At 34.9% G+C, this 25,090-nt stretch overlaps 1 protein-coding gene and 1 long non-coding RNA gene across 2 annotated transcripts; one reads left to right on the top strand and one right to left on the bottom strand.

Moving 5' to 3' along the window:
* Window positions 1-12,105: 12,105 nt before the first annotated feature.
* On the bottom strand, window positions 12,106-13,897 carry LOC149226165 (anthocyanin 3'-O-beta-glucosyltransferase-like). Its single transcript, XM_089380124.1, has 2 exons — window positions 13,747-13,897; window positions 12,106-13,199 (listed from the first exon to the last, which is right to left on the bottom strand). The coding sequence occupies exons 1-2, from the start codon at window positions 13,895-13,897 to the stop codon at window positions 12,106-12,108; spliced, it is 1,245 nt and encodes a 414-aa protein (XP_089236250.1).
* Window positions 13,898-14,000: 103 nt separating this feature from the next.
* Window positions 14,001-15,829, top strand: LOC149226164 (uncharacterized). Its single transcript, XR_016247006.1, has 3 exons — window positions 14,001-14,700; window positions 15,107-15,532; window positions 15,707-15,829. It is a non-coding gene; the product is annotated as an uncharacterized LOC149226164 (long non-coding RNA).
* Window positions 15,830-25,090: the final 9,261 nt, after the last annotated feature.

Raw genomic sequence — 25,090 nt, 5'->3', positions numbered from 1 at the left:
CAGCACTTGGATGCAGATCACTTGGACAAGCTAAGGAGAAGAGCGAAGAAGTGCAAAGGAGCAGGCCGTGCGAATGTGCCTGCACGACGGGCGAACTGTTCAGGGCATCCGTGCAAGGCTGAATGGTAGATTGATAGTTCGTGCAGGACGACACGGTGAGGATGTTAGCCGAACAAAGGGTGGTTGAACCGGAGGTTGTGACCAAGAGTTTGTGTAGGCGGTACTACGTGCGGCCCACCGAACGAAGGGAGGTCGAAACCGTGAACGAGAGTTCAAGCAAGTGGCAACACGGGTGCGTGTGCACCCGTCGAACGAAGGAACGGTTGGGCTGAATGATAATGTCAGGTAGGGTAACACGGTTTGGGCGTTTGCTGAACGAACGGTGAACGAGCCAGGTGAAGATGTGCGACAGGTGAACGAAGTGTTGGGCAAGTTGTGTGGCAACCGTTTAGAGGTGCCGACGAGCTGGGCAACCGAGTTTGCCGAAGTTGTGAAAATTTGGTTAAGTGTAAATTTGGGGTTTCCTCCAAGATTTAGCTTATGTTGTGAAAATTGAAGATTATATATATATATATATATATATATATATATATATATATATATATATATATATATATATATTGATTCTGGCACACTCACATCGAAGAGTTTCCCCTCCCTTTATACTGTTGTGCAATTGTTCATGTTATTGTTGTTTATGATGAATGTTAATGGTTTCATCGTGTATAAAGGATAAACTAATACTTGGTAACGAAAAATAAACTAAGTACGAATGTTAGGCATAGTCCACGATCATAAGTATTGGTGAAAAGAAAGTGGTCAGTGGTGCCACACCTCGCTATAGTGTGGTTGGAAGATTACCGCCAGTGTAGGGGCATGACAAGTGGTATCAGAGCTGATTCAGGTGGAGTGCAAGTGAAGGAAGCTGATCTCACTGACAGGTGGAATCAAGAGTTGGTTCAGTTTTGCAGGGAGAACCTGGTGAATGGTGAAAAAAATCTGAAGGGTGATTTGGGTTTATAAGAAAGTAGATGGCAAAGATGGTGGAAGGACCTATGGCAGGTGAATCTAGCCATAATGCAGGTGAAGCTTTCCGGTACAAAGTGTTGGAACAGATGAGTAGATGGAGTTCTGAATGGACTTCGATGAAGGCCGAGAACATGAAGATTCAGGAAGGCTATTCGAAGATAAAAGAAGAACTTGAAGAACTCAAGGGCCAATACGGGGATGTTGCAGATGTGACAATGATGGAGGATGAACTTTAAAGTGTTCAAGTTGGACCAGGATCGTGCAGTTTGCAGACATGGGTGGATGAGGATTCTCACATGGAGGAGCCTCATGATGATGATGTAAGTACTATTGATACTTTTGTTTCAGATGAGATTTTGGTAGATGAACCATATGCAGGGAAGAGCAAAGTTAGTTTGCCGATGCAAGGGGGGATCTTACCATGGATGTCTGCGATAAGACCTTGTATGGAGAATCAAGTACCATTGATTGTTGCAGGACTTGTTGGGGTTGTTTGTGACCTTATGGTATAAAGTACAAGGGCCCGTGACAAGGGAGGAACATGATGATCATTGCAGAGGATTGGGTCATGCTTTAGCCACGTGGAGAATTAGCTAAGTGCCCAACATGACTCATGGACAGATTGGAGGAGAGCACACACTTGAGGTATGATGATACTTGGGTGGACTTCTCATGGTCGAGACCAAGAGATAGTCTTGGTGGAACCTTTAGTGGGGGAGCTATGATGGAAGAAACTCATGTCATGATGATATGGTTGGGTGACCAAGTTCACTAGACTGGATTTGCTGACTCGGATGAGGATGATCGATTGTTGTGATGGGTCTACTTAGTTGGACAACATGGCCAACTTAGTCATGGACATCAGGTTGGAGACATGGAGCTTGGCAGTCTTATGTAGGAGGACTTCTAGAGGTGTCACTTATGGGCATCCAATGAGGAGTGCCAAGGCAGGGATGTTGTGCAGGTAGATTTGCTGGTGTGACATGTAGATGTTTTACATATGATCCGATGGAGATATTTTGCACTCTGGTACAACAAGGCCATGGACTTGGTTGGATTTGTGAGTAGACTATGGAGCATTCCTACTACATGGAGAGCTGAGGCATCTTGCAGAGATCTTTGGGCTAAGACTTGTATGCTTGCTGGATGTTGGTTGGAGATGACTCAGGGAGCTCATGATGACATGAGGTTGTGACTTTTGGGGACTTCATATATGGTGGACTTAGATGATCTGATGCATTAAGGAGCCGAGGTCAGAGACTTTGATGCAGGATGGGGTGCATACTTTCGAGTACGTGTATGGGCATGCTTGAAAGAGTGACTTGATGTGGATGATCGATATGAGACACTTTGGAGTGTTGGAGTTACAGTGATTATGATGCCTTGGTGGCAACACTTGGGCATGGTTTGAGCTGAGACTTAACCACTTTTGATACATGGGAGATGAGACAGGGGTATACTTGTTTCTATGGCAGACTTGAGGGATGGCACATTGCAGATATGATGGAGGTTGCTTCATGGACCTGTATGTAGCACATCGAGAGTCGGGTTTGATGAGAGGATCTCTTCACCTTGAGGAGATGGATGTTTTGCAGATGGATGATGATGTCAGGGTAGATGTGGATGATTTCATGTAGCACATTGGTACCAAACATCATGGACAACATATTGCAGATGATATGGAGACTACTTCATGGACCTGAGCATGGCTTACACTTATATAGAGATGGATTCTTGATTGATTTGATGTTGTGACAAGAGTCTGAGAAACCACTGATGATAGCATGAGGATGTGCATTCTTCTGATTTGAGCGTGACAGTTGGATTAGCTACCCAACTAGTTTAAGCATGGGGGCTAGCGGTGTGCAGAGATGTGTTAGCATTGTATTGGAGTATCATGGTAGCAGTTTGTCGATGATGATACATGATGAGGTCAACACGATATGTTGCAGTGGGCATGTAGCTTGAGATGGAGGGGCCAGCCTTCCATGATGGGAGCAACACGTTGAGATTGCGAGGAGGTGGTTGATGATCATGGATTGAGGAGACATTCCGATGTATGACATACTGATCAGGTAAAATTTTAAGAACCACCTTAAATTGATATGTATAATAAATGGGTGAATCCCCATGATACATAGGAAAAATGGGAGATGATTTTATCACTAATATAATATGTATATATAAATTTTTTTGGCGAATCTCTCTCTAGATTATATTATCTTGTAAATTCATGGTGAATCTTTCAGTGAATTATAAAATCTTGTAAGATCTTGGAAAATCTTTCACTGAATAATAAAACATTATGAAGTCTTGGTGAATGTTTTGTTAAAGTATGAAACCATTTATATGATAATAATAAAACAAAATCTTTCACTGAATAATAAAACATTGTGAAGTCTTGGTGAATGTTTTGTTAAAGTATGAAACCATATATGATAAAAATAAAGCATATTCATTAAACTGTAATATACTAACATACATGTTTTGAAAAAGGAAACATAATTTTCACTTCCTACAAACAATGTTGCAAGTTTTAGTGGCCATGTTTATCATGGTAGGAGAGATTAATGTTTTCTCTACCACTTTTGTCAAGCTAGCACTTTTGCCAAGCTATCAAATTTCTTTCTTATTCCATAGACTCCAACTGCGAGATAAAAAACACATCAAGTTTGTTTACCCCAACATAACAAGCCCTAACTATTTAATATAATGAAGTAGTAGGTATCCCAAAGGCCTGAAGGGATCTAATGGAAAGAAGTGACCATTGTCAGAAGCCTTCCAATCAATATATAAATATATAAATGTAGATTTATTATTATTTTAATTGGAAATCTTCAATTAAATAATAAAATTTAATTACGTTTCTCCCAATCTAAATTTTTTATTAGCATAATTCACTACCTTCATACCATTTTTAACAGTGTTGTAACATGTCGATTAATTTCCTTTTTGGTGCAAAATCTCCGCCTTTTAGGACAATATGGTGCAGTGACCCAACCCCTACAGATCATTACGACAAACTAAAAATAGCAGGGAAGATGAAAGGTTGTACAAACCAACATATTTTTCAAACAACTAATCCAAGATCAGTACCTTAACTTTTTCATGAAGATATCATATTGAGAATGTTTGAAAAATGGTGGGAAATCTGGGAAGCGACTATCTCTCCTCTACGAGGGTGATGCGGAAAGAGTTAAGATTTCATTGTTTTGAATTTTTTTTGTTAAATAAGAAAAACCAACATTAATGGAGATATCAGTAGTTTTTACTAAATTTTGTGAAGTGACTAAATGAAGCTTTAACCATTCACCTTAAGATTTGTTTTACAATATAATTTCCTAAGTCTATTTAATATCTTCATTATCATAAAAACCAACCTATATCCATCTTAACTCCACATCTACCACTCTTAGAGGGATGAAATCTATTTATCCCTCCCAGCACTTGGTAGACCCGGAATTAAGATGGATCTAAGCTGATAGAATTTCCCCTTTAAATAGTCTATGCTCACATGAATACCATGGTATTACCATGGGTCAATACCATGGGTTATCATAAACCTGGAGCTTAAAAACTACTATTAGTAATTTATAAAAATTAATAAAATTAATAATTGATTTTTATTTTATTTTTTTATTTTAACCAAGTTAAAATGTTTAAGTGACATTAAATTACAAGATCCATTTTTACTCTTGATCTACCAAGCCCCGAGAGGGATCAAATATTTTTTCACTCTATGTTAGTTTACATATCACGATATATGGATCTATGCTAATTTAATTCCCCCCTTTAAATAGGCCTCATTCCATGTGAATACCATGGGTCAATACCATGTGCCATATTTATAAATATAAGGTGGTTTATGGAGTAAATATAAAATATGTTTTATTTTTATTTATATTTTTATTAATTTACGGTACCTTTTTTATAAATATGGTATTTGGCCCATAGGATTCAATTAAATAAAACCTATTTTTTGAGCCTTTTTAAATAGAAAGAGGGTTATGGACTAAATATAGAAAGAGGTTTTATTTATTTACCATACCTATAGTTTATTTATATTTTTATTTATTTACCATACCTTTGAAGTATAAAAAGAGGTTTTATTTATTTACCATACCTCCACTTTATTTATATTTTTTATTTAGCTTGGGTGTTCATAAATATAAGGTGACATATCGAGTAAATATAAAAAAATGTTTTATTTATTTACCATACCTCTCGATTATTTATATTTTTATTAATTTACCATACCTCTTTTATAAATATGGTATTTTGCCCATAGGATTCACTTAAATGAAACCTTGTTTTTGAGCCTTCTTAAATAGAAAGAGGGTTATGGACTAAATATAAAAAGAGGTTTTATTTATTTACCATACCTCTAGTTTATTTGTATTTTTATTTATTTACCATACCTCCACTTCATTTATATTTTTATCTATAACTATCATAAATACATTTTAATACATTTTCTTGAAAATCAAGGCGAATGGAAGATTGTAACTCCTAATTTCAAGGGATAAATTTACTTTTTTGACCCTCTCCCTTAAAATAATGTGGGCTAACCTCCATACCTAATTTTTTTATAAAATAAATTTGAGGCGATTTGTAACAATGTACTATGATACAAAATATTCGCCCAATAAAAATATAAAACCACTTAATTTAGCCCAAGGGCGAAAATTTGTCCCTAAAATTTTCCATGATACCGATGGAGTATATGCCTTGGTATGTGTATCTTGGTGACAAATGGTTGCCGGGATGAGAGATTGTCGAGGACGACAATGATTTCAAGTGGGGGAGAATGTAACGCCCACGAGCTGTGGTTGGCAGGCAGGCGAGGGCGCGGACGAGCGAGCCAAGCCGCAGGTCGCACGAAGAGAAACGAGGAAAGTGCGATGTGTTTTGGTGAAGACATGTGTTTATATCGTGTGGGTGGTCCCGGGTAAGCCAACGGGCGAACCACCACATGGGTGGGTGGTCCCGGGTGAGCCAACAGGCGGGCCGACAGGCGAGTTGGTGAAGATCCGATGTGTTAAAATGGAGCAAGCCGACGGAAGAGTGTTTGAGGGGCAGGTCGGATGGGTGTTTGAACGATGGGCATTTAAGCGTATAAATAAGTGGAGGATGAGTTGGAGATGAGGCATTCAACCAACACTTGGATGAGCCAAGGAGAAGAGCGAAGAAGTGTGAAGGAGCAGGCCATGCGGATGTACCCGCACGATGGGCGAACTGTTCAGGGCGTCCATGCAGCGTTGAACGACAGATTGATAGCTCGTGCACGACGACACGATGAGGACGTTAGCCGAATGAAGGGTGGTTGAACCGGAGGTCTTGAATGGGAGTTTGTGTAGGAGGTATTACGTGCGGCCCACTGAACGAGGGGAGGTCGAAACCGTGAATGAGAGTTAGGGTGAATGGAGATACGGGTGCGTGTGCACCTGCTAAACGAAGGAACGGTTGGGCTAAACGATAATGTCGGGCAGGGTAACACGGTTTGGGCGTTTGCTGAACGAACAGTGAACAAGCCAGGTGAAGATGTGCGACAGGTGAACGAAGTGTTGGGCGAGTTGTGCAGTGACCATTTGGAGGTGTCGACGGGCAAGGAAACCGAGTTTGCCGAAGTTGTGAAAATTTGGTTAAGTTAAATTTGGGGTTTCCTCCAAGATTTAGCTTATATTGTGAAAATTGAAGATTATATATATATATATATATATATATATATATATATATATATATATATATATATTGATTCGGGCAGACTCACATCGGGGAGTTTCCCCACCCTTTATACTGTTGTGAAATTGTTCATGTTATTACTATTTATGATGAATGTTAATTATTTCATCGTGTATAAAGGATAAACTAATACTTGGTAACGAAAAATAAACTAAGTACGAATGTTAGGCGTAGTCCACGATCATAAGTATTGGTGAAAATAAAGTGGTCGGTGGTGCCGCACCTCGCTATAGTGCGGTTGGAAGAGTACCGCCAATGTAGGGGCGTGACACTTATCATGCACATAAATCGCTTCGCTCAATTTTGATTGCAAACAAATTATCACAAATATGCATCCAAATGTGTTGCTTCTCCTCATGTAAGCATTCACATAACCTTCCAAGTGATTGGAAGAGAAAATTCCAATGCACAAAAATTCATTCAACACATGGAATAATCATACACATAACCGGGTTTCAATCTTCAACTACCATAACCGGTGCACCTCAATCCTTTGACCAACGTACACACATGAAGCATCCAATGCACAAATGTTTCAATATTCAATCTTCAACTCAAATACCACCTTCAACCGAAGTTATGCAATCTTTAACAAACAATGCACAAGAGTCATAGAGAATATGAATCGACACACAAAGAAGAAACCATGCATCTCAGCCATCGAATACGTGCATAATCGAGCATTCAAGCATAATGAAGGCAGACACAATCCAACGTTCAAGTTGTGTACAGGCTGCGCATGGATTCATGTCGAGTTCACCTGGACTTTTGTTTGTGCAATGTCATAGGCATATATTCATTCTAAGGAAATCCTCTATCAATGGCTTTAGAGGACTCACTTCCTCTGTCTCGTGTGGGCATTAAATCAGATAAGGGTTAGAAGAGATAGCAGTGAGAAAGAGTCTATTCAAAATATGGTTGAAGTTACCATCATAGGAGCTTTATGCATATATTGGGAGTATTCAACACACATTACACAAGTACGCAGAGATTAAACATACACAGTCAGTGGTCACCAATGACACAAATTGTCCATTGTAAAGAAAAATATAGTGACCAAATTACACCAGAGAAAAATTTAACAGTTTGGATTCACTACTTGAACTAGGAGGGTCTGCACACTAATAGTGTCATGGTCTATAGGTATCACGATCCACAACACCAGGCACAAAACACACAGTGTAGCGTTACCCTAGTAACATACAACATTCTAATTTCACAAGGAAGGGTCTGAGAAACAGAGGAGATGGAAGAAACTGAGCTAATAGGCTTTGGGAAGGAGGCAGAGCTAGCAAGCTCTAAGAACACCCAGGTTTGGGTTTCTCTGATACCATGTTAAACACAACCATGGCAAAGACAAGAGTGTGAAAGATAAGCATTGAATGCATATATTATTTACATGATATATATTTATAATACATTGGAGTCACTCTTGGATTCATATTCCAAGGTCTCTTGGACTCCCTGTGACTTCTCAACTTCCTCACCATAACTCTTAGCGCATTAGGTGTCCAACACATTGAAATCACAAGTTTGATAGGTGACATGCCCAAAAAACCATAGCTCATTTCATATGACACTTGTTCATAAGATATATTTTTAAATTAATCAATTTAATTGAAAGAGAAAAAAATATATATCTACTTTAGAGATGAATAACAACCTTTAATTTGAGAATAATACTAAAATTATTCTAAAATATTCAGTGGAGGTTAAATCCCCACCAATCACATAATAATTATTGATAATTAAATTAAAATTTTGGAAGCCTTATTCCAAAATAGACACGCCTATCAACATAATAATCTATTTCAATATCTATATTAATTAATATGATTCAATATTAACTTCTTACATATAAGTGTTTTGATGTCTGTCCATATTTACTAGTCATTTAATTTATATGGTTGTGCTAGTATATTTCAATATCAACTTCTTATATGCCCTTGATTAAGGTGTTGTTCGATGGAAAATTGGAAGCCAGGGACCCTATCCCACGGCTTCCCATAACAATTAAGGTTAGGGTGTGCGGAGTGGGGGGAGAGGTTGACATGGTTAACCATCACTAGAAAACACACATGAGAACTACACACATTTTACCATTTCAATATCAAGAATTCCTTCATTCGACTATTTTGTGAGGGGATCTCTCACTCCCTAGCTTTCCCAGTATTCTTGGACCTTTCGCGTGCCACAGGTGGACAAATCCCTCAGATGAATAACAGAGGAAGCTTTGTGTACAGTGTAAAATTCTCAAAGTCAAGACATAATCCGCGGGCTATTAACTAGGCATGGACATTGGCTTTCTGTGATGGGCTAGAATTAACCTACACATGCATGCATGATATACTAGTATATAGATCTTGAGGTCTATGGTGTAGACTTTAGAATTTGAGTAATGGTTAGGAATGAGGCGTTAGGAACATGAACATTTTAAATTTTGAGAATTCACTAGTTGCAATGGAGTTGGCAGCTGTAAGAGTTTATGATGTTCGTCTTCCTTTATATCACATAAATTTGTCGGTCCGGGTTTGGTGGCAAGGAAAATTCAGGGTGGGTTTGGTGGTAAAGAAAATTCAGGGTATTGTCTTCTCCCTCTGGTTCATTAATCTTATTCTATGCTTCTTTTTCTCATTGATGGATGCTTATTTACTTGGTTTTGAATTCAACTATGTGAATTCATGGCTGAAATTTTAGTATCTCTCAACGCATTTTATGCCTTACTAGAAGAATTTCATTTATTAGTTTCTTTTATTTTTTCTTATTTGTATATTGGCCTTGCCTTAACTAATTTCATAAAATCGTTTGGTGTTTCATCTTATGGGTTTTCTTAGCCTTATTCCCCTAAGTGTTGGATTGTTGTGGTTACATTATCTAGCATGGATATTTATTTTCGGGTGCATTATTTCCTAACAATAAATGTTCCATCATTGAAGGATGGGTGTAGAAAACCTCAAGACAAGCCTCATGCCCAAGCCGATGCCAAGGAATTGATTTTTGTCTTCCATTCTGCTACACACCATGAAATTATATATTGTGAAAGCAAATTAATTTTCTACAATTATTTTTTTTACTAAATCTTTCCATTCATTGTAGTAATTATACCTCCAAATTAGGATGTTTCTTTTCCATATTTGAATTAAGCCCACCTATAAATACTAACTACATCAAGGTGATTAAAATTATTTACTACAAATTACAAAACAATAACCAAATAAAATTGACCAATGAATCATAATCTACACAGATTACAAAATGTCAAATATTTTCCTTACTTTTATATTTCATCTTCGAATTATTAGGTCATTAAATCTAATATCATCATAGTTCTACACTAAGATAAGCCTATGACTTCTCTCCGTTTTTTTTCTTTCGAATTTGCGTTTTTTTTTTTTTTCCTCACGAGCCACATCTCTTTTCCTTTGTTTTATTTTTGGTTTTTTTTCGTAACGGGCCACATCCTCTTTTCTCTTCTATAATTCAGTTTGCTGTCATGTGCGTTCTCATAACAAAATTAAAAACATGCTACTGCGATTATATAGAAAACAACATTAAAAAAATATATCAAAATTTCCATTGACGAAGGTATTTTTATAAAAAATGTCCCGCATGGACCAAGTATCTTTGTAAAGAATGTCCGCTGATAAAGAAATTCAAAGCATAATTGGACTTAGATCCAGAATTTTAATCTTAACTTTTCCAGCTACCCACTGCATGAAATGTTTAATCCCCTGTAACTTGAGTCTTTCCATCCGCGATAATTTAAGAAGTTGAGAGACAATTAAGTAAAACGAGGGTGTAGATATGAATTTGGAAAATGATGAGTGAGAATTTTGTGTGAGACTATTTCAGATTCAGATTCAGAATGCAGCTGATATAGTAAAAGAATAAATAAATATGAGTATATGATATCAATTTTGTGTGATGGTCATAAATAAAGATGATTATATGATATTGAATATTAAGTAAGATTATTATAATTGAAAGAGTATTAAAAGGATCAGAGTGTAAAACTAAACAATCTTTTTACCAAGAGATTAGAAGATGAATAAAGTAAACGCACTTGATTATTTGAGAAAATAAGTTATACATGAACTTAATTTATAAGACCATAGAGGCTTCTAGGCATATGTGGAAAATAAGACTGATGAGTCAATAGATAAGGTTAAGACTCAACACAACTAAAAAGATCACTATATAACTTACAAGTTTTAATATTTATTGGAACTCTAACAAAAATGCATTTGATATAGTTAAAAAGAAAATTAATATATCATATCCATTTACAAATATGTAACATTTCTTTCTATTAAATAGTAAAATTGATTAATTGTTATCTTAAAATTTTATTATAATAAAATTTATTAGTAAAATAATCATAATAAACACTAATACATATTAAAATAAGTATTTCTTAATATATTTTATATTAATAAAATTATAATTTCATTTTAAATTAGCATTAATTATAAAAAATTAATATCTATGTTAACATAGATATATTTTAAAAAGTATATAATTAAAAAACATAAAAAAAACCTAAACAATAAAAATTTATTGATATAAATAAAAATCAAATTTAGTTTAATACATTTAATATTTTTTCCAATTAAAAAAATTATAGTTTAAAATGATTCTCAATATTTAGTTTTTAATAACACATATGACTAGTACTAAAAAATTTAAAGAAATTCCTATCACTCCTAATAGTTATTGAAAACACACTTCTAATTAAAAACCCAAACTTCCATATGACGTATTATTAGATGATAGACCTGAATCTCAATAGGTTTCATTGATTTTGAATTTTCACAACAAACTGGAGAGCATAGATCAGAATCTCAATAGCTCACTCGATTAATATAGCAGGTGAGAGCTTAGATCTGAAAATAATAGCGAAATTACGTGCAAAGAAAGAAGAATATTTCTGTAATATAGAGTTTCAATTCAATTCTAAACCCATTGGAATTAACATATACCTATCTTCTTCCGATTTAAAAAACCTAAATGAAAATTGAGATGCAATTAATATATACCCATCTTCCACCAACTTAAACTAAATGAAAGTTTGGATCTCATGATAGTGCAGTGAAATCTACTACCCAACTTTCACGCCACTACTCTATAAATGTGAATGAGTTCTGTAAACTATGAAATGCGGCCACTATTTACACTTTTACCCTTTTACTTGGGGGAGATCCTGGAGGTGGGGGAGATCTTTTACTTGAGGGAGATCCTGGAGGTGGGGGAGGCCCCGGAGGTGTGGTGCCAATTTTGTTTTTGATTCTTTCAATAGAAAACAGAAGGTTGTTGTAAGAAGATCCGGATCCGTCTTTATTCACATCGCGTTTGGCCAGCTTTCTCAGTTCCTGAGCTCTCATTCTCATATTCATCCCTTCTTCCCTCAGGCAAGGCCACTGTATCTGGGAGTCGGGACTGCAAGGCCACTGTATCTGGGAGTCGGGACGCCAAGATGAAAGCGTGCCCGCTAGCGTCCAAGCCTGTCAACAACTCAAAGAGTTGTTCGTGGTTGGGAATGAACATGCTCCCAAAACACATGAACACTACGGACTCCGGTCGTTGGGAATCCAGCCACCGCAAGCACGTTTCATCGTCGATATCCGCCGCCTTCCCTCGGAGGATATTCATCTTTCCGCGATCGATTCCTTGCTTGTCGAAAACGGCGGGCGGGAGTAGCGGACCTATGTTCAACACGGGCTCCCCAGTCAAACTCTTCATGTGATCGATCCCCGAGGAATCGATGCCCTCAAACGTATTAATGAGTATCATCTGCTTCTTCTCTCTACCGCGGTTAATCTCCTCGATAAGCGGGCTGTACCACCCCTTGGACTTATCTCGCGTACCCGGGGGAAAGTCTGACATGCGCAGCTTGGCGAAGTTCAGTCCGGGGATTTCAAAAATCTCGTCGTCACCCTGCGGGATGTTCTGCGGCGTGCAGGCCGTGACGAAGGCGTGGAGCACAGACAGACTGTATGCCCCCATAGTGTAGAAAGCAACGCTTGAGATCCCGAGCTTGGCAGCGGAGCTGTGAACCCATCCTTTACTAAAGAAATCACTGATGACGCAGGTCGGAGAGGCACGGGGAGGGTCGGCATTGTTATTCATCTGTTGGTTCAGCCATTCTTCGAAGGGCCCAGCCATCTGCTCCATGGCGGTGACATGGAAGAAAACATTGCCTGAACGTTCGGTTCCTGGGGACGGCTCCTCGCTGGAAGGGGGTGTCAGTGTTACGAACTGGATGTCCAGATTCGAACACTGTACCTGAGGCTCGAGGTGTTGAGCGCCCCCTGAAATTGGTACATACGAAACCGCGAGGCCTAGTGAGGTGAGAAGCTTGGCCAATTCCAGAAACGGAATTAAATGGCCTTGCAAACTACTTGGAACAAGCACTACATGGGGTTTGCTTTCTGCCATTAGCAGAAGTACAGTAATACGGACAATGAGGTTGTGCAGTAATACTAGTGATGTACTAAGCTCTGGCCTTCGTTCTATATATTGATTACAACGACGACAGTGAATTGAATAAAATTTCAAACGAACGTGGGAAAGTTGCGGTCCGAGATAACGCGGATGATACGCGTGCGTGTTTCTTTGAAATCATTAGTGGTAGTGGTACATACATATAGAAGAAGGAATGTTATTGAAAACGTTATGAGTGCCAGAAGAATGGAATGTGGATGTCATTGAGCTTTGAAAGTCCGAGCGAATCATTCTCGTTGGTATACTAATGATGATGGTATCGCGTGTGTGTGTGCAGATCGAGATGGAGGATGAGGAAATGGCATGTACGGTTATTGTTATTACAATTAAAGCGGGCGATGATCCTGGTGTTGATGGGCTATTCTGCGATTGATGGGACCCAGGGGTTAAATTTGACGCCCGTATGCTCTTATTTCTCTTTTTTACATGTAAAATACGTTTGAGTTTTAAATTTCCACGTCATGGGCAACTTGCCATTAATTTCCAAAAACTTCATATTGACGGGCAGGCAGGGGTTAAATTTGACGCCCGTATGCCCGTATTTCTCTTTTTTACCCGTAAAATACGTTTGAGTTTTAAATTTCCACGTCATGGGCAACTTGCCATTAATTTCCAAAAACGTCATATTGACGGGCAGGTTTAAAAATTAAAAGTTTAAATTTTTTTTTTTTATAAATTTCTTTTATATGTCATACGGTATACCTGTGGGCCGGCGACAATTAACCCGAAAGCAATGGTCCTTCGGGCCGTTCTGGTTCTGGTTAATGCGTTTTGCACGATCCGTGTTAAAAACAGAACGGAGCTGTCTAATCGTACCTGTCAGTTGTATCTATCCGCACGATATATGGTGCATTTTTAATAGAGACGTTAAATATCATCTTGCATTTTGTACCGATTTGTGCCCCAGCTTCACTCTGGGATTTTTGTGGCAGGACCATTCCAGCGCTTCTCGATTTCACATCTTTCATCCTTCGAGGTGAGAGCGCAACGATGAACGAGGTGAGAGGGCAACGATGAATGAAAGGTGAGAAGCTCAGCTGCCCTGTCTCTGATACAAGGGGGTAACCACGAAAGAAGTTTTTTGTGTTAAATTTGTACTGGATAGCTATGTTAAGGGTGAATTTCTGATGAGATTTTCCAATGAAGCCTCTGGATGGTCTCCCGACTTCCGGATTTAATGGTGTGGTGGCCTCGGTTACTGGTGTGGTGGTTCGATTCTACCTCTCTTTGCTTTCTCCCATGGTGAAGAAGCTGGTTGGGGTTTTGAATTTTCCGCCGGAAATGTAAGAAAATGCAGTAGAAGACGGAGGGGCGGATGAGGAATCCATGTCAAATATCCAGTGTGAAATCAGAGCGGAAGATTTGAGAAAATATTTCCGAAGCAGAGGAGTTATTTTGACCAAATTCTTTACAATATAATTTGTTGGGGTAAGGAAATGCGTTTTTTCTTCTTCACTGCTGTGAGTGGGATGTATGTTGTTTGATCTAATGGAGGAAGCGAGTTGTGCTGTCATATAATCTAATATTTTCGTTTCTTTCTTTTCCATTTCTGATTCCTTGGTGCTAACATTTATGGTTATGGTACGGCGATAGATCATTTGTTCCTATAATTGTATGCTGATTCTGAAATTTTTAGATTTCTCACTTTAATTAATTATTTATATTAATCTGAATTAAATTAATTAGACTGAATTAAATTTACTGGACAATAGATATCAGTTCATATGTCATTGTTTTTTCATTTAATTTCCTAAAGGTGTAATTGATTTATTTTTAACGTTTTTTCATTTAGTTTCTTCACGGTGTAATTTGAATATTTATTTTATTATTACAGGTGATCTGTCTCTGGAAAAATAGCATATGGTGCTGGATTGAGATTGAAAGATTGAAGATCATTTGGAACTTTTAAGAACGAAAGTTCTAGGGTTGTTGGAAATGAGAGTAGAAAGAGAAGAGATGTCTCTGAACCTACATACAGCTCTGCTTATTCTCCTTCGGCTCCTCTGTCTCTGTTCTGGTTTTTGTGTGTGTTCGTGTGTTCTGGAAGCGCTTCCAATGTGTTGTGTTGTCTCGTTGTTTCTCTGTTCATGTTATATGTCTTATGCGTGTTGTGTGTGTGAAATTGTTATTTGTGTTGTGTATGTGAAATTAATAAAAATCAGAGCGGTTGGAGGGTGAATAGGATTGGAATATGTGAAAATAGTGGAGCATTTGGATTTGAATCAACTCACACGTTGGATATGGACATGAAGACACTTAGGTATTTGTTTTTTTCATGGCTTCGCTTTACTCTCAGTGCATTTTTTTTTTCTCTTCTTGAAAATTAAATATTATTATATCATTGCACTTCTTTGTGTTTATTAGCCGACTGTTTTTTTAATTAAATGGTATGATTGTAGCAAGAGATCTTGATCTTTTAATTTTTCTGTTTCAGGTTATGTGAAATTGTTAAAAGTTAGAGAGGTTGGACCTTGGAGGGTGAATATGCTTGGAATCTGTGAAAAAAACGGAATCAGGACTTGAATCAAATCACACGGTGGATATGAAGTCCCTTAGGTATTTGTTTTTTTCTTCTTCTTGAAATTAAATATTATATATCATTGCACCTCAGCATCGGGATTCAAATCAACTCACACGTTGGATATGATGTCCCTTAGGTATATTTTTTGTTTGTTCTATTTTTTTTTCTTTATCTTCTTGAAAAATAAATATTACTATATCATTGCAAGCCTCTGAGTGAATTATTTTTGTCAAATTTATTGCAACAATATTAACATTCATTATTTTCATGTGAAAGTAATTATGAATATATATTTTTTCACTTCATAATATTATTTTTTGTTGTTTTTATATATATTTCCCATCTATTTTATCAGTATTTCCATTTTAAACAAAAAAACTCAGAACATTTGAACAATCTGGAAAATTTGCAGAAAAATTTGATCAGCAGGTCTCAAAACAAAGTGTATCAATGAGACTTGAGCCGAATTGTACAACAAAAAATGAAAAATTTGAACAATTATGAGTACAATTTGAATTTAGATGAAACTTGTACAAATAAATTTTAAAAGTCATATGATAGGCAGTTTAAAAATAAAAACGTCATAAAAAATTCTTTGACTGGTAGGGTCACTCGTCAAATTTAACCCCTGATCGGACCACACTTACACAGCACTACTCATAGACAACAGAGACTTGAATGGTGTGTTCATTTGGTGAAGTTAGATAATTGATTATTATCAAATATCAGATGATGATTAAGGATTTCCATAACTATAGATGCAGTGATACCGGTCTGCAAAATATGAATGAATGATTATTCAGTTAGAAAGACGTTACATGACACTTATTTAACTATTAAGGAATAGCTCAATATTTAACTATATTTCTAACTTCTTTATATAAAATTTAATTTAACTAAATGATATTCTGCATACTGCTCATGATGAGGATGAAGAAATCGCAGCAGGACGATGATTCCCGTTATTCGCCATATTAGTAATGATGATGATGATATCGCATGTGTGGAGGAGGAGGAAATGGCATACGTGTTATCTCGCTTCCACGGTGTTGTCTTATACTAAGATAGGATAGGATAGCATAGAATAGATAATTGTGTTCCGCAAATGGACCACGCTTAACACTATGTTAATGTCGTCATGGAATACCGCTAATTGTTACGTCATGTCATCGTCACCGTCACGCATATTGGTTGCTTCGTTTCGTTTGTTTCTCGTCTACCATAGGTAGCATGATACAGTGATTACACAAATAGAAATAATGTTAATATTATTATTTTTAAATTAAGTTTATCTATATTATTATTAATATAATATAATTTTTACACTGTTTTTTTAAATAATAATGATTACACAAATATATGCATGATAGTGTTAACATTATTATTTTTAAATCATATATGTATTATTAATAATTATATTTAATTTTGAAATAAGTAAAATGAAAACAAATATTATATAATTATATAGATATATAAAAGTGTATTATAAAATAATTATAATTATAATTTTATTTTGTTCATTTTTGTTGTGTATATTACAAAATATGTTGTGCATATTTGATAAAGACATCATCAATGCTGATACCATGGCTTTATTATGCCAATAAGCATGTCTGCTTTGGATCAGGGCTTCCAGAGTTTTAATTTAATTACCAATAATTATTAGGTGGATGGTAAGGATTTAACCTCCATAAAATATTCTAGAGTATTCTTCTTAATATACACAAATCAAAGGATGAGATTTATCTTCAAAGTAGTTATGTTTTTCCTCTAATTAAATTGATTAACTAAAAAATTGTGATATGAACAAGTGTCATAAAGTTATAAGCTTTTAGGCACATGGTATTGATAACCCATGGTAGTGGTTCATGGTATTATAAAAAACCTATATACAAATTAAGAATCACCGTAAATATCCATACTTGAGAATCTTGTTATGTGTTTTTTAATATGTATATATGTTTAACTTATATATTAATTCTTTTTACAATTAATAGTAATTATAATAATTTAATTAGTTTTTATGATTTTTTTTAACAATCTGAGATATATCATAAAGTAAGTGTTTTGATGTTTATTATAGATTGATTCATATGAGCCTTTACTACACATTTAATTTATATGGCTACTTTTTGAATATTTTTATTTGTCTAAAATCCAGAAGGGATTCGTGGGTTAGGGTGGATGGGTGAGCGTTAGATGTGACATGTTAAATGTGAGATGTGAGATATTTTAAGTTCATTTATTTATATTGTAACTTTGATTTTTATTAATAACATTATGAACAATATTTTAGATAAAAGAAAGTATAATATACAAATCACATTAAAATATATAACATATAAATAATATTTTAGATTTTAACCTTATGGCTGTCATTTAGGGATTTTTGATTGGGATCATCCATAGTATTGTGTGCCTCTTGTTGTCCACATTTCATCCCAATGTGGATCCATCTTCAGGGCATAAGTGATAGATTGAAAGAAGAGCTTACCAACCAGAACAAATAAATACCTAATGCTTGAAAACAAAAAACAAAAAGCCCCCTCATTTTCTAAAACTAAACCTAAGCCTACACTAGACTAACTACTCGAAAAAAAAACATTAATTTATTATATTAAAAGTATTTATTTAATTATTATTATTTTTTTATAATAAACATTGCTTTATTTCTTATTTCCTAAATATTTTAAATTAAAGTAACCAATTAATTTAATAACTTTAAATTATTCTATAAATTAATATCCCTCTTAATGAGAACTAATTAATAATAATATTAATACTAAATGACCAATAGTAATTTATTAATTAATATTCTATCAATTTTATGATGAAATATATAAAATTATTATGTTAAAATTAGTATTAATATCTACTAAAAAAGAGATTCCTAAGTGTTGATAAAAAGAAATTAATGTTTAATTCATTACCATTAAATAACAGTCAGAATTAATAAAAAGCTTAATAATATTTATTAAAATGTCAAGCAAATAATGATATTAATAATTATTATTAGATTTTTTAGTTAATAATAACCAATATTTATTTTTTAATGATATTTGCTCCATGTTATTTTAATTATTAGAATATTAAAAAAATTTAAAATGAAAAATTAATTAATTTATAAGAATATTAATAATAAATAACTAACAATGATTTATTAATTAATATTCTATTAATTTTATGATGAAATATATAAAATTATTATGTTAAATTATATCTACTAAAAGTAATTCCTAATGTTGATAAAACGAAATTAATTTTAATTCATTACCATTAAATAATAACCATTAAATAATAATTATTAATAGTTAATAATAGTATTAATAATAATTATTAGATTTTTTTTAGCTAATCACGAATAATATAATTTTTATGAAAATAATTATTATGAATACATATTATAAATAACTAATAAATTATTAATTTATTAATTAATACTTAATTCATAATTATAAATTAACATCTATTTTACCATATCAATTAAAATAATGATTCCATAACCATCTTTAAATTAAATTAATAAGAGGATAAAAAATTAATATTTATAATATAACAAGATTTTTAATCATAAATATTTTCTAGGAACATTATTAACTTCTAAATAGGTTTTTTTACAATACCATGGGCCAATACCCACAAGAGAGAGAGAGAGAGGGAGGGAGCCAGGGAGAGGAGGGAAAAAAATCATAATACCATGGTTTATCAATACCATGGGCCATGTATGCTTTCTATTACTATGTTACGGATCTAGGATTTTAATTATTCTATTGCAATAACATGGGCTAATACGATGGCTTATCAACACCACATGCACAAAAACCATAACTTATTTCAAAACCAAAATATTTTACAAAAACTTTATTTTAATTTAATTTTATAACATTTTTTAATTAAATATATAAGCAAAAAGGTTATAATTAATTTTGAGGTATATATAAACCCTCCATACTCACGAGTACTAAAAATATTCCCATAGAAATTAAATCGAGGATAGATGCATTATAACCAAGGACCCAAGCAAAGGGAGAAAACAACGTGACTAACAATGATAGAGGAAAGATAGTGCATGATTCTTTAAGTATTTTATTATCGTGTTTTCTTTGACATGATTCATCCAAAATATAGGTTTAATATTTTGCATAGAGTTATATTTTTTAATTTAGATACTTTCTTAAATACAATACAATGGGATCATATTTAAGAGAGAGAGTGAGTGAGATGGAGGGTGAATAGAGTAAGAGAGAGACATATAGGTGGGAGATACAAGGAGAGAGAGGAAGGAAGAGAGCAAGGAGGGTGGGGAGGAGGAGAGAGGGAGGGAGAGATGCATTTGGAGGGGGAAAGAGAGGGAGGTAAGAACAAATACATTGAGAGATAGAGGTGGAGAGAGAGAGGGAGTGATAAGAGAGAGATGAAGATGAAATGAGGGAGAGAGGAGATGAGTGAAGGGAGAGAAAAGGAGAGTACAGAGAGAGAGAGAGAGAGAGAGAGAGAGAGAGAGAGAGAGAGTATGGGCTGATATAGAAAGATAAAGAAGGAGAGACAGAGGGAGATAGATATATAGATGGAGGGGGCAAGAGGCAATAAGAGAGAGATAAAAAAAAAGAAGTGAGAGAAAGAGAGAGAGAGAGCGTGTCATGTGATTAGGTCGCTAAGATAGAGAGATAAATAAAAAGAGATGGAGGGAGGTATAGATATAGATGGTGGGGGAGAGGGAAGAAGAGAAAGATAGAGAAAGGGAAGGAGAGGTGGCGAAAGAGAAACAAGGGAGAGAAGGGGCGGGGGAGAGATAAGGAGAGAGGGAGGGAGATAGACACAGAATGGAAGGTGGAGAGAGAGGGAAGAAGAAAGAGACTCGTAGAGACAAATACAAACATAGAAGTTAGATCTAGAAAGTCATGAATATTTTGTTTTTTCACTAAAATATATGTATTGATTTTTGTGCAGTTTTTGATTTCTAATCCTATTTGATCACTTACACTAGAAGCATTTATTTCAATGTAGATGTTGATTTCTAATCCTATTTAATACCTTACACTAGATGCATTGATTTTAGTGTAGATGTTGATTTCTATTCCTATTTGATTTCTTTCGCTAAATGCATTGGTTTAAACGTAGATATTTATTTCTAATCGTATTTGATCATCTGCACTAGATGCATTGATTTTACAGTATATGTTGATTTTTAATCCTATATAATACCTTATACTATATGCATTGCTTTTCAATCTAGATGTTGATTTATACTCCTATTTGATTGCTTGCATTGGATGCATTAGTTTTAGTGTAGATATTGATTTATAATCATATATGATCACTTTCACTATATGCATTGATTTCAATGTAGATGTCAATTTCTAATCCTATTTATACCTTACACTAGATGCATCAATTTCAATGTAGATATTGATTTCTACTCCTATTTGATTGCTTGCACTGGATGTATTAGTTTTAGTGTACATATTGATTTGTAATCCTATTTGATTGCTTGCACTAGATGCATTGATTTTAGTGTAGATATTGATTTATAATCCTATTTGATTGTTTGCACTAGATGAATTGATTTTAATGTAGATTTTTATTTCTAATCCTATTTGATTGTTTGCACTAGATGCATTTATTTAAGTGTAGATGTTGATTTCTTATTTGATGCAACTAGATGTATGATGTACATTAATTTCAAAGTAATTAGATTAATAGTGTGCATTAATTTATGTGTAAGCACATCTCTACCCCCTCCATCTATATCTCTATCACCAATTGCCTCTCCTTATTTATCTCTCTATCTCACCCCCAAAACATACACAATCTCTCTCCATATCTATCTATCTATCTTCCTCTCCCTCCATTTTCCACCCCCTCTCTCTCTTCCCCTTCTCTCTCTCTAACACTTCTCTTTCTCTCCATATCTATATCTCTTCCTCCTTCCATGCATTTTCCTCTCTTCTTCCCTCTCCCCCCTCCATCTATATCTCTATCTCACCCCCAAAACATACAAACTCTCTCTCAGTGTGTGCACATAAACATTATTCATGACGTCAATTGACTTCTTTGTTATAGTAATTCAACCATAAATATAATACTTGAAGTTTCATCCTAAATAAAATGTTCACTTACCCATAATATCTTCTTCTTAAAAATGTAAACTATTTGTAATTCACTATATTCTTATTATTTACATTTTCTATCGTTCAACATAGTTACATTGTCACTTCGCACTTAATTTTTTTTATTTCATCACTTTTCGTCATTCAAGTTACTAAAAGTCTCTCTCATCTCAACAAACTGAGGTAAATAAGAAAATTTAAAGTTAAATTGACCAAATTAATATTAGACTTATTTAGCATATTTAAAATGATCAAAATAATTATATGTTCAACAAATTTTGTATGACTGCACATGGTTGAAACAACGTAGATCCATCTTAACCCCAGATCTATCAAGCACCGAGAGGAATCAAATCTCTCGAGGTTGAAACTTTTCCTCAAGTTTTTTCACTCAAAAAATAGGTTTTCACCTCGAGCGATGTGATCCCTCTCAGTACTTGATAGGTCTGGGGTTAAAATGGATCTAGGATGGTGTTAAGCACAACCATGGAGAAGACACGAGTGTTCAAGATAAACATTGAATGCATATATTATTTACATGATATATATTTATAATACATTGGAGTGACTCTTGGATTCATATTCCAAGGTCTCTTTGACTCCCTTTGACTATTCAACTTCCTCACCATAACCCTTAGCAGATTAGGTGTCCAACATTCCCACCCTAATCCAGAGGGGTATATACGAGTCCAAGAAGAGAGCTATAATACAAAATACAATAATGCATGAAAAAAATAGGTTGAATGAGCTGTCTAAAATGAAAGTATATGGTGAGAGAACTCAAGGTCTCAACCGACGATGATTTAATGATTACGACCAACACTGGAACAATTAGTGTAGTTCCTGGAACTCTTCCAAATATGGCAAGAAGCCGAAATATTCTGCTAGAGGAAGTGTCACTAATTATTTGGAGAGGGAGACCTTCAACCTAGAAAAGGGAGGTATACAACCTGCGGTGGTTTAAGGATGACCACCAACCAAAGGCACGATTAGGGGAATCTTTGTCTTTGGCTACAACTCTGAATTTGGTATGGAAGGTTGTGGCTCAAGCTTGCTTGAGCTTTTGTGTCTCTCGCTATGATTATGAATTAGGAAACAGGTTCAAGTTGTCTTTCAAGATCACTTGATGTGGCTTTGAAGTTTGTAGATGTCCGTCACTTCCCCCCCCCATCAGATACAAGGTGAGATGATAGAGAAAAGTCAACTGAAAGACTTTTCAATACTCTAGATGAAATTTTGACATATGCCTGAAATATCATCTTGGCCATTGAAGCCCATTGCTAAGAAGCAATCCATCCAATGCGAATCTTTATTCTTGCAGGAGGCTTGTTTTTGAAGCATCTGTTTTGAAGAATGAGTGGTTTTATGACAGTGCTCACATGGATGAAGATAAAAAAAATGATCATTCATATGTACAACTCGGTCACAATGTTGGCATTGAACAATCTATTGTGGTTGTTGTGCAAGAGGACTAGAATCAAGAATGGCTGAAGGTGAGCTGTCATGAAGAAATCGAGCACTATGGAACTAGATGGGATTTGAGTAATTAGGAATATGAGAGGTCGCATCCTTGTCATATAAAATACCATTAATGTGCTTGTTATGGAGAAGCTCTTCCCAAGGTCTGATGATAGGCTTTGAAAGTGTATGCTGAATTTTTGCGTCTTTTAAATCTGCTCTTGCACTGGGCTCAGTGATCTGAACAATTTATGGTCTGGACTTCAAAATGGGATTACTTTGAGCAAAAACAAGTTCAAAATGTTGTCTTTTCTGTTGTAACTCATGTTGTTGAAGTTGAGATTGAAGATGCAAAAAGTCAATTTTCTCTTGTGCATTTTGTAGACAAGTTTGAATATTTGTGAGAGTGATTTTGCTAAATTTTACCATATCATCAACAATGGAATGTATTGGAGTATTCAGCAACTCTAATGGATCATCAAGGCTAGCCCTTTTTGATTTTATTCTACCCAAACTCTACAATGAATATTGATTAAAAACAACATTAATATTCTATGCATCAACCAGTGCAATCAACTAATCTATACACCAGCACAATCCTAAAATATGAACCAACTCAATTAATATACCATAAATCTCGAAGTATATTAATGCATGTATAAGAACTGTTTATTGAACATCACCATATAATCTCACTCTTCAACATACTATATGGCCTTCAAACAACATTCAATGTATACCATTCAATGTACTCTAGTAAAAATGATGAAATTAGTGACCAGGTGACTAAAAACACTATTCACCACAACTTTTCCAAGTGAAATACTACCAATAATGAGCAATTTTAAGTGACCTAGCTAAAATGACTAACATAAACGACTAATTTAGTCTCGAGTTAATATATATGACTAGATAATAAGTAATGCAACTAAAAATGATTAGCACGAATGACTAAATTAGTTTAGGAACAAAAGTACGAGTACTTAAAAAGTACTACAATAATAAAAATTAGTCATTTATGTTAGTCATTTTTATTTTGGTCGATGAATGGCTACACAACATGGACCCTATGAGCCAATCAATCATGTTGTTGATGTAGTTCCCACGCAACACAAACATTTGATGGTCTATCATAGCCATATATTTTATGATGATTTTCATAGATGCACAACCTATAACAATGAACTATATTCTATTGCCAAAGCCTCTAAGCAATGAAAGGATTATATTCAAACCTACTGTGACATGTTGCACTCACATGCTTATCAGAGTGTTAAGAATCATACTTTCTTCACACTTTGTTTGATCCTCTCCTTAAATTGTCACCTCAAAGGAATGCTTCAATTATATCTGTGAGGTGTGAGATTGATATCCTTCTATCAAATACCAAAGACATCTTTTATATCCTAGTTAGATTTATATTTTTCCTCATTTTTCTCATTTCCTTTTGCTATATTTATGTGTGGAGATGCGAATACCTTTGTTATATTTTATAGGAGGATCATGACATTGTAGGTGACTAAGTAGTCCTAACCTTTTGATTTGTTTTCATATTATTAGATCTATTTTGGCATATTCTAATAACATTGCTCATCATTGATGTCACATAATCATGGCCTCTTGTGCTCTTACGAGATTAATCATTCTTCATTCAATTACGTTAACTTGGACACTAAACACAATTGGCAATATCCTTCAAATGCATGAACATTAAACAATATTGACAATA

The sequence above is a fragment of the Pinus tabuliformis genome, chromosome J (genome assembly GCF_031772625.1).
Source record: "Pinus tabuliformis cultivar Carrire ecotype Pingquan chromosome J, CPIR1, whole genome shotgun sequence".
NCBI classification, from domain to species: Eukaryota; Viridiplantae; Streptophyta; class Pinopsida; order Pinales; family Pinaceae; genus Pinus; species Pinus tabuliformis.
The sequence above is the reverse complement of the archived record's forward strand: the minus strand, read 5'-3'. Positions and strand labels throughout refer to the sequence as shown.